At 40.9% G+C, this 18338-nt stretch overlaps 1 protein-coding gene across 7 annotated transcripts in view; it reads left to right on the plus strand.

Moving 5' to 3' along the window:
* gramd2aa (GRAM domain containing 2Aa) overlaps positions 1-9677 on the plus strand; it is a 41554-nt gene extending 31877 nt beyond the window's left edge. For 5 of the 7 annotated variants that reach the window (XM_075465743.1, XM_075465781.1, XM_075465761.1 and 2 more), the window contains 7 exons: positions 2605-2676; positions 2755-2811; positions 3463-3543; positions 5125-5302; positions 7272-7365; positions 8315-8419; positions 8763-9677. In XM_075465743.1, coding sequence (XP_075321858.1) covers positions 2605-2676; positions 2755-2811; positions 3463-3543; positions 5125-5302; positions 7272-7365; positions 8315-8419; positions 8763-8766 — 591 coding nt within the window. In that variant the 3' untranslated portion in view covers positions 8767-9677. Of the gene's footprint in view, positions 1-2604; positions 2677-2754; positions 2812-3462; positions 3544-5124; positions 5303-7271; positions 7366-8314; positions 8424-8762 lie in introns of those variants that run through there. The other 2 variants (XM_075465752.1, XM_075465790.1) reach the window with 2 other exon arrangements.
* Positions 9678-18338: the final 8661 nt, after the last annotated feature.

Raw genomic sequence — 18338 nt, forward strand, 5'->3', positions numbered from 1 at the left:
GTTCAACAGCACCTCTTCACTCTCTGTCACACCAACCTCTCATCAAGCTATCAAACAGGATTATTTTGGCTTCCCCCAAGGCCTCAACAACCCACAAAAAATGATAACCAGTAAGCAACATTAATTTGTGGTAATATCTGGGTTATTCATCTTCAGCTGCCAATTAGTACAGCAAAAAACAACAAAAAACAAAGACCTACAAACACGTGGAAGGCTCTGCTGCCCAGAGGGCAAAGAATATTTTAATGAACTTCCTCTAAATTAATCATTTCTATGCAACATGCCCTCTGCATGTCAAATAGGGAAAATTAGCTTATTTTAAAGCATGGTTTGCTAACAGAGGAGGTAATATAACACGAGTGAAAACACGGATAAATCATCTGAGGATTCCACTCTCGTTCGGCTACACGGAGGACGTTTAAAACACAACAATGTCAGCATTTCGGCTGTAATTATGTGCATCCTTTACACACTGGCAGTATTTACAGGTGAAATTAATCAAATGTAAGGTATTTTCTATGTAGTCCTGCATAGAAGGGATGTGACCTTCCTGTAACAACAGATTTAAACTGTTCAGATGAGTGAGTTTTTTCAACACTTCGGGTTACGACGGTGTCTGCATCACTGAGTAGCATTTCTAATTGCAGCACATTTTAGTCCCATGCAGACAGTTGGTGCAGCACACTCTTACACAAAACAAAATCTTAAAGTCATAGTCACAGTTCAGAAATAGAATTTATTTAAGAAAACACTCACATTCTCCAGAATATTCTCATTTATAGATGTGCATTACCACTCAGTACTGCACCGAACTACACAGACGTGCATCAATAATAATACAAATAATTTATTATTAATAATAGTTCGGTTTGTTTTTCTTTGATTAACACACGAGACATTGCTGCACTATGGCAGACCAGACATAATCAACTGAATTAATAGCGACTCAGCATGTTGTATATACAGTCTAGCGTCAATCATGTGCTTCCTTTCTCTTTCTATGTTAACTCAACTTGTCTGCATCACCTCCAAGCAGTGGAATGCTGTTGCTCACTTTCCGTTTTTACAACTCTAAAAGCCCCGTATCATAGAAAGTGAGCCTTTAAGATCTTTCAGCATAGTCAGAAACTGGGCCTGAAAATGAGCCTTACAGTCACTACCTTCAGCCAAACCGGACAACATTTATTTATTTTTAATTTTTTTGTTGTATAATATAAGTTGGAATAATAGATAATGGATGGATGGATGTTATTGTAGTACTGACTTAATGAAAAAAGCATCACCAAGGAGCAGTTCTCAGGAAGGAAGCTAAAATAGAGACAAATACAGGGCTTCACAACTGTATTTTAAGGCTAATGCGATAACATGTTTAGACAAGTGCCTTCGTGCTCTTGTGACAAATAAGGAGCTGAAGACCCAGAATAACTTTCACTTCTAATGTGAGGTTCCCCACAACAACAGGGAAATAGCAAATGTCGGCATGATTCACAGCTCGCGTGGCTAATATTACCATCTGATTTGAACATGAGCGGACAGGACAGGTCAGTTTGAAAACAAGAATCACACGTGTGTTGCTCTCACTGTTTTTGTCACACATAGAGTTTCAGTTAAACTCTATCTGAAATGGTTAAACTGGGCGTTCTGTAGCGTAACACAAAGATGCTAACTTTCTGGGACCGCAAGTTTCTCAGTTCTCCTTCAAACCTGAAAGGCTGAACTTCTGATGTCTTGCCTCATTTCTGTTGGGGTTACCATGGAAACAGCAGGAAGGATACAGCCACCTTCCAGAAGTGGAGAGGCCACCTGCAGCTTTGCTGCATTTAAAGCTACAGACTTTGAAACAGGGAAACGGGAATAAAAACTTGAACCATGCAGCCATATTTTGAGCAGAAACTCAAACTACACACTCATTTAAAACTTACATTATTAGCAAATAAGTGTGTCATGCATTGATCATCATGGCTATTCTGTGTTTAAGAAGTGATCGAGACTGGTCCCTCTCCTCGTGGTGTTAGATGTTTTTCTGCTCTTTTACCAATGCAAACCCATCCATTAAGATCCAAAAAGACATCTGATAACGGATGTTTTTAGTGCTCCTGGATGATACGTGTGCACCTAACGGCGTATCCAGGTCACAACGATCCGTGTATAAGCTTTCACTGACCTGTCGTTTTCATTTTGAGTGAGAGAAACTGGAACAAAAAATGTGTTTAGACATAAATCCTCCTCTGTGTTCCAGATTAAAGCTTTTGAGTCCCCAAAGTACTGTTCATCCAAATGATTTGTTGAAAATCTTAACTGTTAAGATTAACTAAATGTCCATGCTCGTCATGCTGCATTTTCATTTAATTCTCTTCATCCTTAAATTAACTGAATGCAGCTGCTGATCAACTTGACATATTCAAGAGATGAAACTTGTCTCTGTAATGTTTGCAGAGGTGGTTTAAGATGGAAAAGAGAAAATCCTCTGCCTGATCTTATATGATTATATATCTTGTTGACATTGTTAAAATAGTCCTTTTATAGCTATATCAAATACATGTGTTTTCATATTTACATAGAAAAGCTTTTACAATTGTCTGTGTCTTCATTTTATTTCCTCAGTATGTGTTTGTGTCTCTGCTATCAAGAGACAGTGTATACGATGTCCTCCGCAGGATCTGCACACACCTGCAGGTCAGCGAACACACATCAAGCATATCCACAGTCTGCTGTGCATTTTAATTAAAGAGGCGATCGCCTGTCTCTGTGCAGGTCAACGGGAAGAGTCTGAGCCTGAAGCAGTTCATGGAGGAGCCGACTTTATCGCTGGTCAGTGAGACAGAGCAAAGTGCCGTCATTAACCTCTGTTAAGTCTTAAAATCATTCAGATCAAAGTGAGTGGAACCAGAAGGCTTGCTTCAGACCACAGGGCTGACTTACCTTCTTACGCAGACAGGATCAATCGATCATTTTGTTGCAGCTGCAGCCTTGCAGTGAATTATTCCCCGAGTCGGCAAGATGCAATCAAAGGGCTCTCTGAAGTCACCTTGTATGTGTGTGTGTGCACGACAGGCTGCTCTGCGACAGAACAGCTCCGGTATTACGGAATAATTCATTTCTGTCCTTGATCTTGCTCCACCTTAGAATGCTAATATATAAGGAATGAAGGGTGTTTGTACATGATCCCACTGAATTATTCTGCAGGTTTTTGGGAGGCTTTGGTATCACCTGACCCTAATCATTTTAAAATCCATTCATTATTTCGATTCCAATGATATTGAGAAATAATTGTATCAGCAATATGTTTAAAAAATGACTTTTTCTTTGCTTCACAAGTGTAGCTTCCAGAAAAGCTTTCATGTCTCAGTTGATCTTTAATATTTTATGGGTTGAAACTGAACTATAAGCTTTACTGAGCAGCAGCTTTAATAATACACTCCCTATGGTTACATGCATTGTTGAGCTGAGCTACATTTACAGCTCAACTTGACCACTTCATTGGACCAGTGTTCTATTGGACCAATATACAAGCTCAGGAGCGGAATTGAGTCATTGACTGAGGTATGGCCGACGCTGTGGACTGTATGAACAAATGTTTAAGATATTATGCTGCTTTCTCTATAGGAGATCTTTGTACATATAGATAAGTATAGCTGAATTTACTGCACAGACATTGTCTCTTATTTACTCAAATGGTGATTGTATAGACGAGGCTTTGGTTATTAGAGCAGAGCGACAGTCTGGAGAAGCTTTAAATGACCGTAAGTTGACACGTAGTCTTAATGGGCTCACAATTTCTCATGCATTTAGCTGTCATCAAAAGAAAGAAAAAAGCAAATATGGGAATATGGGAATAAGTGCAGCTTTATTGGGAATTTGGCTGTAGTAATAGACCCTTACAAGTACAATGTTTTACAAAAAGACACCAAAGACGGATCTTTGCATGTACAGAGTGTCTAGGCCCACTTGAGTCGAGTTGAGCATATATATAGCAGGTGTGAATCGAACCCCCAAAATATTTCCTGGATGTGTTAGTCCTGTTTTGACAAGATTTCATATGATTGGATTGTTTGGTTGCATTTTAGTTGTATTATCACAAAAATGTACTTTTTTTTCTCATGCCCTTTAAACATGCTTATTGTGAATAATTGACCAATGCTTAAAGGGATAGTTTGCCTCTTTTGACATGAAGCTGTATGACATCCCATACCAGCAATATTATTTATGAACATTTTCTTACCCCCCGCTGCGTCCTGTGAGCCGAGTTCCGGCCTCGTTTTGGTGTTGATGAAGGTAGTCCGGCTAGTTGGCTGGGGCCACAAAAATAAAGCATTTTGCTTCTCAAAACAATATGTGTTCAAAAGAGTGATACATTTGCATCACAAAATTGTTGTGGAGGAAAAAGTCAGACCTCACAATCGCTTGGTGCTATTTTCTCTCTACCTTCATATCAATGCGTTTAGCCACCTAGCGATTGCTGCACCTGTTACGGTGTTTACTGCTCGGAAGCAGGGGACTGCTCGGTCTGCACTTCGGTCTGCACGGTCTACACAGCCCGTAGTGATACGAAAGAAGAGAAAATAGCGCCAAGCAATTGTGAGGTCTGACTTTTTCTGGATGAATAATTTTGTGATGCAAATGTATTACTCTTTTGAACGCATATTGTTTTGAGAAGCAAAACGCTTTATTTTTGTGGCCCCAGCCAAGAAGCCGGACTACCTTCATCAACGCCAAAACGAGGCTGGAACTCGGCTCACAGGACGCAGCAGGGGGTAAGAAAATGTTCATAAATAATATTGCTAGTAGGGGATGTCATGCAGCTTCATGTCAAAAGAGGCGAACTATCCCTTTAATAGATCAGTTATAACCAAAAGTAAAACGTTAATGTCTAGAAAACCATTTACGTGTATCAAAGGATATTTATAACAGTTTATTAATATCTATAATTGTAGGCTTAGGTTTCTACAAATGGACATATTTACATCTGTGTAATAACAAAAAAGAAATGATAAAATGTTGCCTGAGTTTATTTTGAAAGGCTCATCAGTTTGATCAAAGCCTTCATGAATGCAGACTCACAACTGTGGGTGTTGTAGTGGCTCCCCCTTTTTTCCAATCCGGCCTCCTATTTGTCCTCCACAGGACGAGTTCCCAACTCCGGACGAATTCCCAGTGGTTGATGAGTTCCCGTCAGTGTTAAAGTGGCGGCGGAAGCCCTCGGTGGGTTCTGTGTCCTCCTCCCTTCCTGACCTCCTGGGGAACTCCACCAGCAGCCTGGGAGCTGCAGACACACCCTTCAAGGTGGAGCAGCCACTGGAAGGTGATAAAATCGTGCTGATGCATCGTCACTGTGTGGATATAACGACACTCATAGTTTACTGAGGCTTAAGCACATTTCTGGTCACTGCTGACAGATACTTCACTGTTGCATCATTTCTATAAATAACTGTTATTTGGTGGTACTTACTCAGGGGTTTTCACCCAATCCTAACATTAATGTGCAACGCATATAAAGTAAAGATGAGCTGGCTGATTGTATATGTTTGTGTATTTTCAATTTTGAGTTTTAAAGGAACAAATGAATCAACCGCTTTTGGGCGCTTCTCTTACACAACTGCACTGTAAGCTCCAAATGGAGATTAAACCACGTGGTGTCTTGTATTATAAAGCTTTGGGCTGATGCAGATTAAGTTGAGATTATGACTAACAATGTCTGCCATCAAAGTCGTCTGTGGACGGTTAAACGGCTGTGTGCAGGCAGGCAGGCTTCACATAGTTTCCACATACTAACCTACATCAGTGTCGCTCAGTTTGGTCAGTTTCTGGGCCTTTTCTTCACAGCTCAAACGAGGGGTGGAAAGCTGGGGGGTAATGTCACCCCAGGTTTGATGGATTAGTCGTATAACGTGAATGCACATGTGGATTATAAAAGCTAATAAGGAACTATTCATTCATGTCAGCCAGCATGCAATTATAATGAGGCTGTAGGGAGCGCTTGGAAAATAAAATGGGCTCTTTGAGAGTTTTTTTTAAGGTTTTAAAGCAAATTAAAAAAAATCAAATTACTCGAATGAAAATGAATTTATCGTACATAAACAGCTAAATACGACTCTTGAGAATTCGTGACCATTAGAGGGATCTATGAGCTGGAATGCTATGATATTACTCACTCAGTTATCCACTATATCATGTTGGCTGCATAGAGGACTAACTAGGTGATGGGGCAATCAGCCGGTGATTTGAATGCAACAGTGCTTCATAATGATGCGTCACACATATGTCACATAAAAAAATGCCAGCAGGATATCGACACCCAATCTGTGGTGATAGAGAGCATAGGGTTGCTGCTTCTGATTGAGAGCATCTCTCTCCACAACACCGACATAAAACTTCATTACGCAAATCTGTTCACGCTCATCATTCTTTTATCGTGCTGTAGTCACACAGGCTGTAACTGTATATGCCTAAAATGAACCATCAACCATTACTCATCAGAACGAAACACCTTTTAAGAGCCTCAATGGCCCCATTTTTGTAGCTCACATGCAAATATTACAAAAGCAAGCCACATGGCAATGTTTATAATGATATAATATTGAAATATTTCACTAATTATTTCTCAAATCAAGCCTGTCAGGCAAAAAAAGAGACAAACGTTTTCATGGCTGAGATGTTGGAGGAATATTATCTAATCATATGAGCGGATAACGTGAGCGGTGGCTAGTGCTAGCTAGCAGTGCAGCTTCTTTACAGTGCTTTTGGTGTACCACGGGATGAGGTAGTCTACTATACTACAGATGAAGTTTTAAACAGCTCTTTATAATGACTAACTTTCTACACGTGTCCCTTTCCAACCAAAGCAGTTGCAGTGCTGGTTCAGGGCTGGTGCTAAAGCCAGTTCTGTGTTGCATCAAGCTAAGAACTGTTTTTTTTTTTTTTTTTGCCACCAGATGTCACTAAGTCTCATGCACTGGTCTTGCAAAACTGGCCAGGCCAAGCGAAATTATATTTAACGTCTTCACAAGTAAAACTAGCAACCTGTGTGGCCTATTTTTGAAAACATTTTCTGTTTTTTTTAGGCTGCAGCTGCTATTACAGACAGTTTAGAGGGAATTTGTCTTTGATAGCATCCTCTGAAGGTTTATAACTCCTACTAATAACTCCATCTGATTCCAAACGCATCCAGATTTACACAGACAGGTGGGCCAGCATTTTTAAAAGTGGAGGATGTGGCGCACTCAAGCAATGTTAATGGTTTGTGCCATTGTACATATGTGTGTGTATTTCAGAGCGAGGTCTGCAGACAGACAGAGGTCTTTTATCAGAGCCAGTGGCAGAGCTGGGCCAGATGGAGTACCAGCTGCTCAAGTTCTTCACCCTGCTGTGAGTATACAAAGGAACACACAGACACCGACAACGCCACCTTCACAGCTGACTCACAACTCCACGCACCCTGTGAGCATTAACGTGGAGATATAAATAGTGAGTGATTCATTCAGACTCATTACAGGGGATCAGAGCTGTTAAAACCCTTTTTCATTTGTATTTTTCCACAGAGATATTCCCTCCCATGTCGCTTTATGAATAAGGTTTATTAATACATCAAATTATTGGTCATAGTGTCCATCATGGACATCATTACTCCACCTGCTGTCTTTATGATCCATTGGTCAGAGAGTCTGTCCTTCACAGCACAAAGCCACTCAGCTGATGTGTCCTTGAGAGAGCATTGACTCCCTGGTTGTTTATAAAGATTTGTCATCGTACTGATACTGACTCCTGACCCTGTGTCAGGATAAAGGACAATGATAAATGACAGGTTTCTGGTGTACAACGGATGATATTTCATAGAAATTCCAGTGAGAACTGTAAACATTTATTATCTGGTAGATTAAAAGATGAATAAATGTTACATTTTAATCATGAAATGATACAGAGCTAGCTTAATTTACATTAAATGTGCATAAACTGTACAGGAATTGTATATTTGAATAAAATTTGAATTTGGACTAGTTTTTTATCAGTTTCTTCTTGTTGCAGTTTTAATTGCAAAGGTATGACTGGAAACCAGTGGCTGCTTGGGAAGTGAAGGAAAAGGGAAATAAATCAGACTTTAAAATACGAGATCATTTCTCTTCTTTGCTACTTTAAGATAGATCCGATCTTCTCAATTAATGTGAGGCACTCACAGAAAGTCAAAGGTTGCCTCCCAGTGTTCAACAAGGGACATTACAACGCTCCTCCTCCATATCGCCAAATAATTTCAGTGTCTGATGTCGCCAAATCCTAAAAGCTGATCAGTTGGGATGTATGTTTGCTTCTGTTTCATCAGGATCATTCTCCTCATCCTGTCTTCGTGCTACTTGGCCTTTCGAGTGTGCAGTCTGGAGCAGCAGCTCTCCTTCCTCAACAACCCAAATCTGCCCCTGAGAGAGAGGTAACATCCCATCAGCAGCCTTTTCTTTACTGGGAAATGGGAAACAACACAGCAACACACTCAAAGACTAAGGAGATCCAGAGACCACGAAAGTTGAGATTTTGATGTTTCCAACAAAATTAAGGAAAATAGGAGACACATACGGGAATGTTATGAATATCATATTGAATTAGAATTCAGTACACTATATTTTTGATGTGTTTTATGTGAGAAACAATACTGAATTAATTTGTTAGATGTATTTTAAAGAAAGCCTTCAGCCTGTTTGTGTCCACCGGTGTGGGAATAGCAGAGACATTGGCTGTTCATTTTCCGCTAACCAGGCTGCTCCCTTCTCGTTCAGGTAACCACGGCGCTCCACTTCGACCTGTCGGACTCTCTGTTGTTTACTCTCCTCATGCTTGGAGTTGATGATGCCCTCCTGTGTCGATGCAGGACCGGCTCGGATCCCAGAGCGGATCTCACCTCCACACCAGCTTCAATACAAAAAGGAGCATCGCGATCCCGGGCATCTAACTAACCGAATGAGTTCCTTTTCAGTGATCACTTCCAGACTATGCAAACAAGCTGCATATTTATTTCTACATATAAAGTAGATTTTATTTTAGATTATGATTGTCCACCAGGGTCTTCCCCTATCACAGACATTTCACCTTTAACCTTTATGTGGTTCCTTGGAGGAAAGAGCATGAAACAGAGAGCTCATTATAGTTGAATCTCCTGTTTGAGACACTGATGACAGTCAGAAGATGTAATGGATGATGGAGGTTGGTGTTTGGGGATGGAAAATTGATAATTCATCCCATCAGATACTTGAAAAGACTGATATTAAAGATGTTTCAGGTGGGCTGTGGTTGTCACATGCAGGAATCATCCTATTCTACATTTCGACTAGCAAGTGAACCAGATCTAATTTCATTAGGAAGCTTAAAACTAGCCACAACAATGCACTTTTTTTAACATTAGTCCAGATGATCTCAAATGTCTGTAACATAATAGATCTATTTTTGCTTTATTTAAGGTACGTGTGTACGTTTATGAAAGATGGTAATGTTGAGAGCGTTCACTGAATGGATTTTTTCCTGGAGCCGTCACACCTCAGGAGGGTGTTAGCTGCGATGTGAATGAGATAATTAGATGGCAGACATAATTTTAAGATTTTATTGCATCACAAGTTTTCTGTGTAAAAAGAGTGTGGATTTATTTTCTTGTATATATATTTCAAATGAAGATTTTAAGTCAAAGACTTCCCATCACACATTCTTACACTGTTGTCCGAAGATGGTTCATTGGTTTTACACAGGTCGATAATATTTGATCTTAGAGATCTAGTTTGTAGAATCCTTTATGAATTAAACCGATGACAACACTAAGGTGGTTAAAAAAACAACCTGTAGCCTTTTTTTGGTTGATGTTTTTGGGTGCTGAGACTTTACTACCTGCCTGAGCATGAGAACACTGGACTGTGCCAACTGCACAGCGCATTTTATTAACTTCTAAAACTCAGCCTAAATCATAAAACTGGAGAGAATTGTTGGCAGAAGCATTCACTCCTTAATCAATTACAGATGGAGCATTGGCTGAACACCACTGACACTGGTTTTCTTTCCAGTTGTCACTGTTTTAATGGGCTGAAATGTCCTAAAATGTTAAGTGTTCAGAGAGGGTTTCAAAGAGGCCTGGCTGTAGTTAAGGGTGATGTACAAAAGAAGGAGCTTGAGTTACGACCTTATCAAAGGCTAGCAGTGATTTCTGTGAAGTATGACATGCAAACCTTGTTCACACTGGACCCTCAACTTGAACCATGTCTGATTTTGAATAAAAGTTTTAACCACAATGCAAAAAAAAGAAACTCTGACAGTTCATTAAAAAAGAAAATGAATCAGTCCCAATTGCAGACAAACACAGACAGAATGTGCATTTCCTTTCTTTCACTTACCTTTTATCAGCTTTCCTTGCAATACTTACACAGACAGAACAGTTAACTCTGAGTCGGCTTGTTCAAACCTCTTTAAAGCAAATGTATTTCAACACCAAATACTTATTTAAACTGAGGACTCAGCTTTTTATCACATCATAATAGATGTTAGACACATCCAGGATTCTCCTGAAACATCGATTTCCCTCTACTTTTAAGTAAGGAAATGTTGCAGGTTTCCAAAGAGTTTCAGCTTTATGCAGTTTATGAAATTGGCCATTCGTTTGAATGAAATCGCTCATAGTTTAGAATGAGGCAACATTAGGGTCTTAGAAAATATTCCACTTGTATAAACCTCCAAAAGAAACCTGATTTTTTTATATTAGAGGCTGTAAAAGTGGTTCTAGGCCGCTTATGAATCAATCCCCCAAGAGTTACAGTACTACTATTATACAGTAGTTTATTTAGTCTCTGTGTGGTTTCGGGCTGAATTAAAGTTACCATTTCATGGATACTGAACTATCTCCTCAGCACTAAACCTTATTATAAGTAGCTACACTGACATCTAGTGAACATCCATCAGACAGCACCACAACGCCTCCACATTTATGTCACAATAACTGAGACGAATTACATCTTTCCCGTGTACAACCAGTGTGAATAACTGAGTCTGATACTTTCCTTAAAATATTTTAGACCATGACACGCTTTAATTTCCTTACTGAAACCTCAGATAAGATCAGTGACAGTTTTTCTGTCAAATCCTTCATTTCTCTGTGTATTAGTAAAACAATGAATCAGGATTTAATTTATGTTTATAATCCAGCATGAAGTGGAACTGCATAAAATCACTGCCATTTAAATTGCCAATCCCTATAGGAGTAGAATAAGTAGCTGAAAATTTATTTAAAGAGGTTGAATGTCAAAGAACTGTAGCTGTGAGTAGGTGGAAGTAAAGAAAACAGAAAAATGCATAAAAGCCACGGATGAAGCCAAACAGGGAGTGGATTTAGTCCATCACAGCTTAGTATTCTGCAGGCATCCAAAACCTCCACCAGTGGCTGTGATATAAGTCTGTGATTGTAAACTACACCCTGATGTCCTCAAAGAGTATATAAATTACAGTTTTATTCCTGAGGTTGTACTGTCTGAGGACCCAAAGATCACCTCCATGCAGTGTTGGTTGTCAGCATTGTCTCTTGCATACAGAAATCTCTCTGAATTCTCTATCAATTTAATGCTGAGATCAACATGAAACGAAGAAAGTTGAACTGTTAAGTCAAATGCTGTAGGAGAGGTGAACACGATGGATACTTTATTTGTAAGCAGGTGACAACCTTTCTCTCGTGCTGTTCCTGAGCCGCTGCCTGTTACATCACATACTCCCCATAACCTTTACAGTGCCATGCCCTGGAACAACCGTTAACTACATGCGCCCCCCAAAACAGCATAGGTGCTACACAGTACATTATGCTCTTATTACGTACTTTATACACCACAGCTCCTCCCCTGTAGCTGAGAACTAGTTTCTGTTTTTTTTTCCTTTTTTCTTTTTATGTTCCCTTCTATTGAACATTTTCACAAACAAAATCAAACACAACTCACTTGACTTGGAACCTGCACACAAGATTTTCAGTGAACTATCCTGTGACATTTACCATTTGCACATATATGAGACCTCGCTTTATAATCTCTTCACTATAAGTCCAAACGTTGAGGAGCGCACACATTCCTCTTTGGGCGCTCTGTGCATCCTGAGTCGGACGGGTTTTCCTGAGCTTTGTCAGACTCCCCTGAGCTCTGAGATTCATCCAGTGTCTGTTCACAGACAAAGGAACAGTGTCATTGTCCTTTAAATCATCCCCTGGATCAACATGGTAATCCCAGTTTCCTTCAGTGTTTGTTGCAGTCTGTCCTGGAGCCACTTTCTATTTCTTGGCATCCAGCATCTGATTTACATGTCTTTTCACATTTGATTCATTTACACTCACCAAATATGTTACAGGACCCAAAACCTCAGTAATCACACCATCCAACCACTTCTCTCCTCCCCTGTAGTTCTTCACAAACACCGCCCGGCCCACAGAGAAAAACCTGAGTGTTCTCTTCCTATCTATGGCGTTTTCTTGGTAGTTGGGTGTGGCATATTTCTGGTACATTTTCTGGCAATACAATGCTGCAACGTCATGCCACCAACTGCTCTACTCTGAGACCTCTTGAAGTTTTGGACCAATCTTTCAGCCAACCCATTTGAGGCTGGATGATAAGCTGGGGTTTTAATATGTTTAACTGCATTCAAGTTCAGGAATGCCTCAAATTCACCTGAAGTAAACTGAGGTCCATTGTCTGTCTCTACCTCTTTAGGCAATCCAGACGATGCAAAAAGGTTTCTCAAAACTTCAATAGTTTTGCTGGCTGTGGTGGTCTGCATATGAATTATGTCAGGCCAGCGAGCATACGCGTCCATGACAACCAGAAACATCTGCTTATGAACTTCTGCAAAATCAAGGTGTATTCTTTCCTATGGATTCGTAGCCCATTTCCAAGTGTGTACAGGCGCTGTGGCAGGCATGCTGCGCTGCTGCTTACATATATCACACAGATTTACCTCTCTTTCAATGTCCTCATCAAGTGTAGCCCACCAAAACAAACTTCTGGAGAGACTTCATTTTCACCGTACCCCAGTGGCTGTCATGCAACTCTGACAATAGTTTGCTTTGTAACTTTTCAGGAATGACCACCCTGAAACCCCAGAGGACACAATCATTTTCTATTGTGAGTTCAAACCTTCGTTTTGCATATGGCTGTAAAACCTCCTCTGGTACATGCTTTGGCCATCCTGACAAAACATACTGTTTTACCTTTGCCAATACAGAATCTCTTTGTGTTTCATGTGCAGTGATGGGCAGGCTGTCTAAGTAAGACACCCTGAACACTGGACTTGGTTTTGGAAAATTGTCATCCTGTATTGGTAGTCTGGATAATGCATCGGCATTCCCATGCTGTTCAGATGGTTTATACTGAATCTCATAGGTACATGCAGCTAAAATCATAGACCATCTCTGCATTCTAGCCGCAGCTAAGGGAGGTACCCATGTTTTGGGACCTAAGATCTTCAGTAGTGGTTTATGGTCTGTTACCAGAGTAAACTTGCGACCAAACAAATACTCATGAAATTTCATCACACCAAAAACTAAGCCTAATGCTTCTTTTTCTATCTGCGAGTAGTTTTTCTCCGCCTTTGTCAACATCCTAGCTATGGGTTTTTCACTGCCATCAGACATCTGGTGTGAGACAATCTATTCCAAGATACAGATATTCCAATTAAACTTGTTTAAAAGGAAAAAAAGCATCAGGCAACATTTCCAGTCTGTTGCTGTTTTCTTAAAACTATCACGTGAAGTCTGATAAAGTTGAACTGACTGGAGCTGGGAATCAGAGCAAGTTGTCTGTTTTTACAAACTTTTAAAACAAGCTCAGATAATTCAGATTTATTCTCATTTTTAAGCTACCCAACAAGTGAAAATAGCTTTAGCAAGATCCATCTTAGCCCACATTAAACTTTAAACTACGACTTGCATGTGGATGCATCAGTAATAACCACCCAAAGGTGGAGAATATAACTGCTTCTGATTACTCTTTTTTTCCTGGTTATAATGGCTATTTCACGTATCCTGGTGACCGGTAGGGATGTGATCAAGTATCCAACTTTCTTGATACAGGGGCCATAAAATACCATCAGTGACAGCTGCTATTGCTGCTGCAATCTTAACAGAATCCAAATACTAACATCCTGTTCGTTGTTTACATTCTGCAAATCCAGAAGTTCTGTATGGTCTGAGTTTGCTGGGGAGACCCCAAGTATACAAGCAGGGAGATGAACAAATACACAGAAAAGGAACCGGGTGTCTCCACGAGCACGAGGTTAAAAAGCCAGTATATTTCTGGCCTGTTGAGATCACCTTCTGTAATTGACTATGTCACGACAGTGCAGTAGAAACAAGTTTATTCTAAATATTAGCTCATGCAGCGTTCAGTTTCTCAGTCTCAGTTGCACTGCTGTCTCCTGGGGACCTTCAGAAGCACAGAGGGCAGGGGCCAACGCTGTAGCTCTTTGTGAGCGTGAGTGTGGAGTTTTATAAAGGGGGCAGGTCGAAGCAGATGGCCAGACAAGCTGCAGCCACGTCCATTCCTCCAGGGAGCCGTATTGTCTGTCCTGGAATGCTCCTCGGGGTGACCTGTGACCCCTCCGGTGTGAGGGAGAATGCTGACTGTAACTTCACGGTAATTGTCTTTATCACACACAGTAAAAATCATCACACACAGGCGGCGTAGCTGGAGGTTTTCCAAGAAAGCATTACCTCAGCTGTGCTCTAAATGTGTCCAGCTAAATATGCGTTATGAGCGCAGTCCAAGTGCATTACAGCGGATCCATTTATGAGGTGGCGGGTTTTCACTGCAAGGCGCAGCCCGAGTACTTCTTTTCCTCCCTGAAGGATTTCTGGGACCATAAATACAATTACACAAGGCATACATCTCATGAAATGATTGTGCACTGAGACCACGGAAAGACAACATTTGCAATTTTTCAGAAACATTATGTAAGTGTGTTACGTAATGCACACATGAAGCCTGATTTAGAAAATGACACGCGTCATGCATTATGTAAAAGGATGTGAGAATGCATCTGTCACCTCTGTTAACTCGTCCAGATGTGTCTAAAACTATCAACGCACTTTCTTTCAGGGGTTTACAGTAAAAACCAAAGTCTCACTTGAAAACATAACCGGCGCTTCACTGGTAAAACTGATTTGACTTTTATCTCCTGCCACGCGACCTCAGAGGCCCAGAATGCGACTTGGCCACATGTTAAACTGTGTTTTGATTAGCGGAGGTCGGCTGTGACCACAGACACACCCCTGTGTGCACATGCCCGCCACTGACATGTTCACGCCCGTTCTCCTGAGAGATGTAAGCAGAGTATGTTTATATATAAAAAGTGTTATCCCATACGCTGGGACATGTCAGCAGAGAGGGATTGGTTTCATTATTTATGAGGCACAATGTGATTGAGAAAACGTTCTTAAGTAAGTGAGTAAAAATCCGTTTCATGATCCCTTTAATTGCTCTACGGGTTGAACAGCTCCAGCTGACAAACAGCCATGAGGATTTGAATCTCCACGGTCGGATTAACTGTCTGGGTGAAAACAAGCACGGAATGAAATTTAGCAGAGCTTTTTTGTTTGCTCCATCATTCCCATCTTGTTGGTCTGCCTCTTTCTCTCTGTGTTGGGATCTGTGCCTCATCAGTTTGTTGGATTTCTCCCTTTTTCCTTCCAGCTACATCTAATTCAACCCAGCGATCCGATCCTTGAAAGATCTGCAGTCCATTATAAGCCTGATCATCCACGTTCCAGTCCAAGTCACACAGACAGTGTTCTCGTTGAGGAGGCACAAAAGCAAGTTTTCTTTTAGATTTACATTTTAGTTTGAGCCGATAAAGACGCGGCAGTAAATCATTTGTTAGAGTCCAAATGCTTGAATTTGGTATTTTGTGGTATTTTGGTATCTAGCAGATAGTCCGATGAAACAAAATTCTTCTCCTCATGCTGAAATCTAAACTTTTGGGACTTGTGGCATCATTTTGTATCAGCTATTAGTCAGTTTTCAAAATTCTCCAAATGATACGTGGTTGCAATTTTCTTGTTTCCATAAGATGCTGATAAAAGTCATTTTTACCTTGTGAACTGCTCCCAAAGTTTCCAATGTGTTTTTAATTGTTGTGCTGTTTCACAGCAGATTCTTGGAGTTACTGCTGTGTCTGTGCTTGTTGGATATAAGACTGCTAATATCACAACAGTTTTCTGCCCACTGAGTGATTCGTGACCACCTGATTCAGAGAAGTCAGAGGCACAAGCCTGGAGGACACTTCTGCATTTCACTGGGACAGTTTGTTACAATGGAGCACAATAAGGAGCTTTATTTCAAGGCTGCAGCTGCGGTGGAGCATCTAGTTTTCACCGTTTCTTTCCCTCTCTCATATTGTGACCTACTTACGCATCCTGGTCAAGATGTACTATCACACAGAGCTCACCTGGAAACTGTGCTGCACTCTGTGTTGCTGTGTCAGTTTTTTAATCTTCACTGGGATGTTTCTTGTTTTAATCAAACCTATTCTCACGCATCGAGCTGTTTATGAAGATAAAATGAGTCCAAGTTGTTGTGCTTGGCTGCAGGTGTGCTGTGACAGGACGTAAAGAACAGGAAACAACAACGCAAAGCAGATTTGACTTGGCAGCCACAGGCGATTCTCGGCTCATGTTATGGACCTTTGTAGTATTTTTAGTAAGCATATGTGTGCATTTGTGTTTGTACATGTGCGTACTGCAGGCATGAGAACCTGAACCTGACGGATAAACCCGAACCAGCTGGAGATTTTGGAGAGGAGACCGTGCCTGCTGCTGCTGCTGCTGCTAACATCAATTTCACTCAAGAAACTGATTGAGCTCACCAGTGGAGCTCTGCTTTTATTTATGCTCACAGCCTAAATCAAGGTATGGGCCTGGTCATACATTTAAAACATTCATAAATCTTTTTGGGTATTTGTGTTTAAAAGCAGCTGCGGTTAAAACATGTTGCAACAGACAAAAAACATCCAAGTCAACCCTCAAGTTCTGACAGTCCGTCTTTAAAGGGATAGTTCGCTTCTTTTGACATGACGCTGTATGACATCCCATATTCGCAATATCATTCATGAACATTTTCTTACCCCCTGCTGTGTCCTGTCAGCCGAGTTCCAGCCTCGTTTTGGCGTTGATGAAGGTAGTCCGGCTAGTTGACTGGGGCCACAAAAATAAAGCGTTTTGCTTCTCAAAACAATATGCGTTCAAAAGAGTAATACATTTGCGTCACAAAATCGTTCAGCAAGAAAAAGTCAGAACTCACAATCGCTTGGCGCTATTTTCTCTCTACCTTCGTATCACTACGGGCTGTGTAGACTGTGCAGACCGAAGTGCAGACCGAGCAGTCTCCTGCTTCCGAGCAGTAAACACCGTAACAGGCGCGGCTATCGCTAGGTGGCTGCACGTAGTGATACGAAGGTAGAGAAAAAATAGCGCCAAGCGATTGTGAGGTCTGACTTTTTCTGGAAGAACGATTTTGTGATGCAAATGTATCACTCTTCTGAACACATATTGTTTTGAGAAGCAAAACGCTTTATTTTTGTGGCCCCAGCCAACTAGCCGGACTACCTTCGTCAACGCCAAAACGAGGCTGGAACTCTGCTCACAGGACGCAGCGGGGGTAAGTCAATGTTCACAAATATGGGATGTCATACAGCTTCATGTCAGAAGAGGCGAACTATCCCTTTAAGTAAGAGTGCCTCATGCATTATGCGCGTACATATTTTAAATGCAAAAATTTGCTGTATTTTCTCAAATAAGTTAACATGAATACATGTCATACGTGTCTTTTTGTAGGTGCTCTGTATTTAAAAGAGCGCAGTTTTATTAACCATTAAGCTCTTGTTGTAGATGTTCCTGTTTTCTTCAACTGTTCCCACCAGTAAGCTGGAGTCATCTATTCATCTTTGGCGGTAAGTGATACACCTTCTGTGCCAATCGTACATGGCGACAGGAAACATCACAACGTCAGGAGGCCGGAGGGGAAGACGGTGATAGATACACCACTTTCAAGATTGAAAAAAAAGGAAAAGAAAATGAGGATGTGACAAAGTAACCGTCCCAAACTGGTCTTGAATTCTTGTCTCATGACTTTAAAGTAACACTGGAGAAGCTGTTGTGGGATGTAAACCACTGTCACAAAAACAAACCCTTCACATGTACAACCATACACATGATTTGTTGTCACGTTGAGGAGGACACAAAGACAGCATCAAAAGCCCACAAAAATGTCGAGCATCTGAAAAGCGATACTGTGGCTGGAAACCAAAGTCGTGAACTGTGGAATCTCGGCCCCTGGGCACTCTATGGCACTTTTAGG

The sequence above is a fragment of the Odontesthes bonariensis genome, chromosome 1 (assembly GCF_027942865.1).
Source record: "Odontesthes bonariensis isolate fOdoBon6 chromosome 1, fOdoBon6.hap1, whole genome shotgun sequence".
NCBI classification, from domain to species: domain Eukaryota; kingdom Metazoa; phylum Chordata; class Actinopteri; order Atheriniformes; family Atherinopsidae; genus Odontesthes; species Odontesthes bonariensis.